Raw genomic sequence first — 7,792 nt, forward strand, 5'->3', positions numbered from 1 at the left:
CAAACACTTATCGTCAGTTAAATATTTTATGTAATATTGGTATCTTATGTTTTTAAAATATTTAATGTTTTAGATTATTTTAATGCAAAAAATGCTTATAAATTGAAAATGGTTATTTCACTTTATGTACTCAATTATAAAGTATTTTTAGTCTTTGTTTTAATTTATAAGTGGTTTTTGAAATATTTTTTGCGTTTAAGTTTTTTTTATTAGTTAAAACTTGAGGTGTTTTGTATTCATCAATATTTTAGGTATTTAAAATATATTCTAATTTTTCCATGTAAAAAAATGTTTTGCATAATCCGAACTGCAACATAGTGCGAATCCTTATGAAATTAGAGAACTTAGTTTATTTTTAGGACGACCCACTATTAATTTAAATTGCGCATACTAAAAACACAAGATAAGAACAGAATTATTGTTGTTTTCGCGAAAAAAAAATTCATGACGTTGATAATAAATATATTTGAAGTTTTTTTTAACCTTCATAAGTGATTACCCGGGACCGTGGTGTAGGGGTAAGCGTGATTGCCTCTCACCCAGTCGGCCTGGGTTCGATCCCAGACGGTCCCGGTGGCATTTTTCGAGACGAGATTTATCTGATCACGCCTTCCGTCGGACGGGAAGTAAATGTTGGCCCCGGACTAACCTAAAAAGGTTAGGTCGTTAGCTCAGTCCAGGTGTAGGAGTCGTCTCCCTGGGTCCTGTCTCGGTGGAGTCGCTGATAGGCAGTTGGACTATCAATCCAAAGGTCGTCAGTTCGAATCCCGGGGTGGATGGAAGCTTAGGTGTAAAAAGAGGTTTGCAATTGCCTCAACAATCAAGCCTTCGAACACCTAGTTTCGAGTAGGAATCTCGCAATCGAGAACGCCAAGGTAATGCTGTAGAGCGAATAATTTGAATTTGACTTGATTTGAAGTGATTATATTTGTTATGATTGGTACGTTATACTCATTGCATACATTGAATAATTCTGATATCCGAACTTGTAAAAGAAGTATTTTGAAAAATGGTGATGGTGAATAGTCTTTAACTTTATGTTTTTATTTATTATGCTTCAAATCTGAAAAAAAAAAAAATATTCTCCGAATATCATTAAAATTTATATCCTCTCTAGGTTAAAGTCACGTTAATAAAATAAACAACAACATTAAAATTTATCAAAAATTAAAACTTCCTTCAACGGTCTCATTGCGTTGCATTTTTTTCTTTGAGGATGATGGTGATATAAAAAAAATATGACACCTAAATAAAAAAAATTCAAGTTTAACCTCTTTCAGACATTTAAAAAATTAGAACGCTTTTCTTATACGTGTTCATTAACTTTAAAATCACAACCCTAGCATTCTTCTAATAGCCATCCTTTTCCAGAACCTCAAATGAAAAACACAACTCGGTAGACCTGCTGTAACCAACGCCGACCAACTTCACCTAACCCAACCCCGAGCGAATCAACTGCGGAAAAGACAATCTCAGCGTTGGCCAGCTGTACCAAGGTACTGTTTCGATCCCCCAGCCTTAATTCACTTATGTTCTCCACCCACGGACTGCGACCAACTACTGCAATGTTCCATCCGGGACGAGAGATTCCTCCGCTGCAGTTCCCAATTCCTAGAATTCTGGAAGCGATTCTGCTGCTACTCTGCGTCTCTGGGTTGGGTATAAATGATTAATGATCACATATTATTCTTTAATTACTCACTTTTGTTCTAGGAATGACGACAACGCTTGGGTTAAATTACAGGCTGTGTGCTGGCCGTGTCCATATCTGCAGTGGTGATGCTGGAAGAAATGTTCTACTTGAATTAGAGAGAGAGAATGTGTGTGCGTGTTGAAGAGCGGGTGGGCATCGTTTTTCCGGACGACGGATCTTGAGGCCTGACATTTTGAGCACGTACAGGCTGTAAATGACAGGAACAATTCTGTGTGTGTGTTCAAGACAAGCGGATAGACAAATTAGATGCTGCAACGCCGGTTGGATAGTAATGACAACTGACGCAGGTTTGCAACATTTTTTTAAAAACTATCTTCTTTTGAAATCAATAATTTTTTTTTCTCAATTTTAAACAATAAAGCAATAAATAAGTATGAGAATTCCTATCAGTTCTGATAATCAACCTTATTTTATAAAATTTCATAGTTGTTCCAAACGCTCTTAATATTTGATGCCTCTGTGCTCTCTTGTACTAAGCTTGCTGGGATTACTATCTAGTTATTAGAAGAGAGTTCCACTTTGGGAATGTTGTTTAGGCACTTTAGGCGTTCTTTCAAAATTAGTTGTACAACATACACTTGCCGAAAAGATAACTTTATTTGTCATGATCAATAAACATTTATACTGGCGGAACTTGAATGCATCTTCTTTGAGCCTCGTCAAACTTTTGATCAACAGCACAAACCAAATCTTTGTAAACATATCTGTAGTTCATTAGGTAACACTGGTAGTACTGTGTTGGGTTGGCAGAGTTCACGAACAACCCATCCTTCGGACAGGTGAACACACATTTGCCAGCGGTTGGACTGAACGTAGCTCCCTGTCCACACGAGAACACAAACGTGTCCGTCAGCTTGGCCGGAGTTACAGCTCTGTCGTACGCACAGTACACGTAGTACTGAGTATCAGCCGGTAACGTCTGGTACAGAGTATCCACGTTGTCCGCTTTGCAGGTGAACGTCGGACATGGTATGTTCGACAACGCACAAGCTCCAGCCTTGCTGCTGAATCGGTACCCGGTGGGACAATCGTAGTTCTCGGGTACGGCACCTGGCCCACTGCAGTAGTGATATATCTGGCAGGAGTACGGATTTGGATAGAATCCGACTCCAGTGCACTTGAAGTTGGCGTTACCAGCGGCACATTCTGCAATAGAAGCATCCGGAGTTTTCTGGCAAACGGCTCCAGCCACACTCGTTGACATGCTGCAGTGCGGGGTAGCTGCCGGACATTCCGCTCTTGGGTTGGTATCTTCAAAGGCGGGGTCCGAAGTTGTACAGATTTTGATCGAGTCACATCCGGTACAGGCCGCCTGACGCGTTCCGTCGCAGGCTTTCTCCAGAAATGGATCCGTGAAGGCGGCACGCAGCATTCCTTGAACTATTTCCTGATCGGCTACTGCTGCCAGGGAATTTGCCTACCCGGATTGTTGAACATCAGTTAAAAAATTAACCCAAAATAATTTCTCTCCACGCACTTACCCGGGCGGCAACGAATAGAACCACGAACGACAGTACTGTTGGCGTTTTCATGGTCGAGGATAAACTTGATGTTCTTTTCGAAATTTTGGTTCCTTTTATACGCTGCTAGCTAATGCCAAACTGGAACCGGGATAACGGTATGAAAAGAAATGACGACAGGGATTAGCAAAAAACAAAAAAATAAAATTCGCAGCAGAAACGATCAATCTCCCCATTGTCGTCATAGGAAGATCATAACAAGATTGTAAAGTTTTTTATGCTCGTCATGCCTATTTATCATGCTAAACCAATTTTAGATGGAGAGGTGTCATCCAATGCCGTTTGTGGCGTCATAAGTTGCTTTCGAAAATTAAATGTTATGATGATCAAATCAAAACAAATAAAAGTCGATGTAAAACTATTGTGGCCTGGAAGTAAAGTTGATCAGGGACAGCAGATGTAACACTAAGCGGATGCTTGATAATATTTTGAGAATTTCAGTAAAGAAAACGCAAAAAGACAAAATAAGAAAAAAAAAACATTTCAAATTCCAAGCTCGAAAAATTAAAAAAAAATGTTTACAGAGGAGCAATTCTCTCAGAATTTGGTCATTCGATTTATTTTTTATATTTTTCAATCTGGCTGAAACTTTTTTGGTGCCTTTGGTATGCCCAAAGAAGCCATTTTGCATCATTTGTTTGTTCAAAAATCATTGCAGTCTTCAGCTGCATTGATCCGCTTTTTATATAGTTTATAAGTTAGTTTTAAGGTATCCCTTTTCCCTTTTGTACATGTAGGACCTCCTACATTTGAAATCACTGAATAGCGAAAGCTACAATATTTCATGAATAAATGAAAGTTGCTAGTATTTAAAATTGAGGTGAAAAGTCATCGATTGTGATTGGACACTCAATAATATTTTAACTGAATGAATGTACATGGAAGAGAAAATCAAAATAAATAAAAATTAAAAAAAAAAAAAAAAAAAATCATTTGTTTGTCCATATAATTTTCCATACAAATTTGGCAGCTTGAATGGTGTATGAAAATTCAAAAATCTGTATCTTTTGAAGGAATTTTTTGATCGATTTGGTATCTTCAGCAAAGGTGTAGGTATGGATATGGACTACACTGAAAAAAATTATTCACGGTAAAAAAAAATTTGGTGATTTTTAATTTCACTTTTTGTCACTAAAACTTGATTTGCAAAAAAAAAAAATATTTTTATTTTTATTTTATTTTTTGATATGTTTTTGGGGACATAAAATGCCAAATTTTCAGAAATTTCCAGGTTGTGCAAAAAATCTTTGACCGAGTTATGAATTTTTGAATCAATACTGATTTAAAAAAAAAATCGGAATATTGGTTGCACAAAATTTTCAACTTCATTTTTCGAGGTAAAATCAAATTGGCAATCAAAAAGTACTTTAGTGAAATTTTGATTAAGTGCTAACGGTATCAAATTAATGCCATTTTTAAGTATCTTTTTTGAAAATATTTGCAGTTTTTCATTTTTTTAAATTAGATTCAATATAACGCCCTTTCGAAATATTAGTCTTGATTTTGAATTTTTGAAAAAATTGTTTTCGAAAAGATCGGAAAATTTCACGAATGTTTCATATTTTGACACGTAAATCGGACCATTAGTTGCTGAGATATCGACGTTAGAAAATGGTGGGTTGTTTGCTTGAGATTTGGAAAACATAAATTTTCCTGTTTTTAAACATTTGCACGGCAATATCTCAGCAACTGCGGGTCATATCAACAAATTTCTAAAAGCAAAATATAGAGAATTTTATCAGCTTTCCAAAAATATTTTTTCAAGTGTGGGCAAACATGTGCACTTATTTAAAAAAAAATGAAAAACTGGACTTTTTTTTCAAAAAAGTTACCTAAAAATGGCATTAACTTGAAAACGGTGCACTTTTTCAAAATTTCACTAAAGTTGTTTTTGATTGCATATTTGATTTTAAATCAAAAAATGAAGTTGAAAGATTTTTGCGACCGATATATAAATTTTTTGAAAAAAATCTGTATTGATTCTAAAAATCATAACTCGGTCAAAGATTTTTTGCCCATTCTGGAAATTTATGAAAAGTTGGCATTTGATGTCCTCTAAAACATATAAAAAAATTGAAAAATTAAAATAGTGATTTTTTGCAAATCAAGTTTTAGTGACAAAAAGTGAAATTAAAAATCACAATTTTTTTTAACGTGTATAATTTTTTTTCAGTGTAATCCATATCCATACCTACAACTTTGCCGAAAACACCAAATCGATCAAAAAATTCCTTCAAAAGAAACAGATTTTTGAAATTTTCATATATCATTTTTGTATGGACAGCTACCAAATTTGTATGGACAATTATATGGACAAAGTAATGATGCAAAATGGCTTCTTTGGGCATACCGAAGGCACCAAAAAAGTTTCAGCCGGATTAAAAAATACAAAAATTAAAATTAAAGAAAAAAGACCGATTCCGTAGAGAACTGCTCATTATACTGAGTATTCTATCACAATCCGAGCAATGACGTACCGCCCCTTTAATATATTTTTAAAAATAATGATTGTTAAAGCTTTGGGCTGGTATAAAGAGCATTTTAATACACTTGTTAATGTTATTTTTCAATATTTGTTTACCCCCTTCTCCTCCATTTTGGTTAGCGTCGAGAGAAACTAAACTTTAAAAAATATTTGCAGGGGCCTAAATTGAAAAAATAAATAATTTAAAAATGGTTGTCGTACAATGTAAAACTGATTTGTTTAAAAAAATGCTTGTGTTGATGTATACATAAATGTGTAGAAATAAAATATCAGTAGGTTTTAATCTATGATCTCAATGTCATTTGTTTATTGATTTAGTTGACTAAGAAAATTATTTTGGACAAAATAGATGAAATTTTTATCCAAAAAGTTACAACAAATATTTTTCGATTTTGTTACACTTAAACAATGTTTACTTTCTTATTGCATTTTGTGCTATAACAAATTGATTTAATGTTAAATCGTTAAAAATCATATGAAACATAAAATAATCATAAAAAAGCAAGTTTGCTTGAGCTAACCCATAAAACTCCGCACCATTCTACGAACTGCCAACCATCCAGAAACGATTAAACGCCAGAGTTGACACGACCCCCACCTCATTACTTATGCAACCGTCTATTTACATTTTACATATCAACATGACCGCACTCACATTTCACGCACTCATTAAGGACCCCCGGTTTGTGGCGTGTTGACGGTTTGTTTAGTACCGGTTACCGTTGGGTAAGGTGACTTTATAACCTTTTAAACTGTAAAACCGACTTCCAAAAAGAGTAAATTTCTTTGAACCAAAGTAACCCCCCTCAACGGTAACCGTTTTTCACGGGAACCCTCGTTACGCGGTGAATTAACCTCACATGTCAGCTGGACCTCTCCTACTTTGTACGGGCAAAGCCCCGGTGATGTGTAGGCAAGCGGGCAGGAACTGGAAAATCCCTTCCGGTGTGGTGGCAGGAGGAGGACCTACTGCAGCAGCAACAACAACCGAAGCACACACGGCAGCAACACAAAGTTAGATTGAAATTAATTTGAATAAAACGGAACAACATTAAACTTTAATCGCTGGTGCCGGTAATGGTTCGCTGGACATTCAGCCATGGTGGAGAGCTAGATGAACTAGAACAAGCTCGCTAGAACTGGACGTTGGTGATGACAGTGATGAGCTGTGAATTGTTTTTCTAGGAAAAGCGTTGGAGATTTGCAGCTGTTGACAGTTATTTGAAATGGAATAGCAGTGTTACATTTATTATTTATTTAAACATGTTTGAATAAGTTTTTGATGAGGAAGTGTTTAATTCTAAAATAAAACAAATTTTCAAGGAAATCTGGAATCACTAAGCATAAACAAGTTTGAATTCTAAACCAATAATGACTTTGTAATTATTTAAAAATAATGTTACCAGACTGAGAATAAAATAATTTGAAAACATTGAATTAAAAAAAGAAATCTCTTTTCATCCCTCTCCCAGGTAGCACCAGTCGGCATACTAATTGATCCAATTAATTTCAGCTTCAAGTACCTACTTCCCAGCGCAAAACAAAAAAAAAAGAGTTTGCAAAACTCATCGCCATCGGCAGTTCCACTTGTCATTCCAAGAGTGCAACCAACCATCCAGGGCACCGCCTTGCTTAATTGGTTCTCCAAAAACAAAAATTTGCCCATTTGGCCTCTCCCCCTGGAATGAACCAAAAAAAAAAAGGAAAGAAGTGTCTGTGTGCTATTAATTTCACACACTCCCGCCGCTCTCCACACCGTGGAAATGGGGAGTGTCCGCGTGGTTGAAAAATTCCCAGCGATTTATTAGGCACTGGCACAACAAACTTCAAAACCGGCCAGCCTGCCCCGAAACTGGCCGCCTGGCAGCGTTTTATGATCCGGAAGGGCCATGATCCAGCCAACGCGGGGCTGCTGTTGTTAACGATCTGCTGAAAGAGACTGCACCGAGAGTGGTTGATGAGTGCCGAATTTGCATCTCGTTGATGGCGTTTTTTTTTGTTGCCGACTCGCGCGAATCTGGTCCTGGATCTGAACCGAAAAGGCGAAAAGGTAATTGTGAAGAGATTTTTAAT

At 36.3% G+C, this 7,792-nt stretch overlaps 1 protein-coding gene across 1 annotated transcript; it reads right to left on the reverse strand.

The window, feature by feature from the left end:
- Window positions 1-2,299: 2,299 nt before the first annotated feature.
- LOC119767476 lies at window positions 2,300-3,267 on the reverse strand. Its single transcript, XM_038256155.1, has 2 exons — window positions 3,196-3,267; window positions 2,300-3,131 (listed from the first exon to the last, which is right to left on the reverse strand). The coding sequence occupies exons 1-2, from the start codon at window positions 3,244-3,246 to the stop codon at window positions 2,334-2,336; spliced, it is 849 nt and encodes a 282-aa protein (XP_038112083.1). The 5' UTR covers window positions 3,247-3,267; the 3' UTR covers window positions 2,300-2,333.
- Window positions 3,268-7,792: the final 4,525 nt, after the last annotated feature.

This window comes from Culex quinquefasciatus, chromosome 2 (genome assembly GCF_015732765.1).
Source record: "Culex quinquefasciatus strain JHB chromosome 2, VPISU_Cqui_1.0_pri_paternal, whole genome shotgun sequence".
Lineage (NCBI taxonomy): Eukaryota > Metazoa > Arthropoda > Insecta > Diptera > Culicidae > Culex > Culex quinquefasciatus.

What these genes read in the sequence shown, in the direction of transcription:
- LOC119767476 (XM_038256155.1), bottom strand. Translation starts at nt 3,246, where the DNA reads ATGAAAACGCCAACAGTACTGTCGTTCGTGGTTCTATTCGTTGCCGCC. An exon ending in TTCTATTCGTTGCCGCCCGG is followed by an intron (nt 3,132 to 3,195) that starts GTAAGTGCGTGG and finishes CAATCCGGGTAG; the next exon opens with GCAAATTCCCTGGCAGCAGT.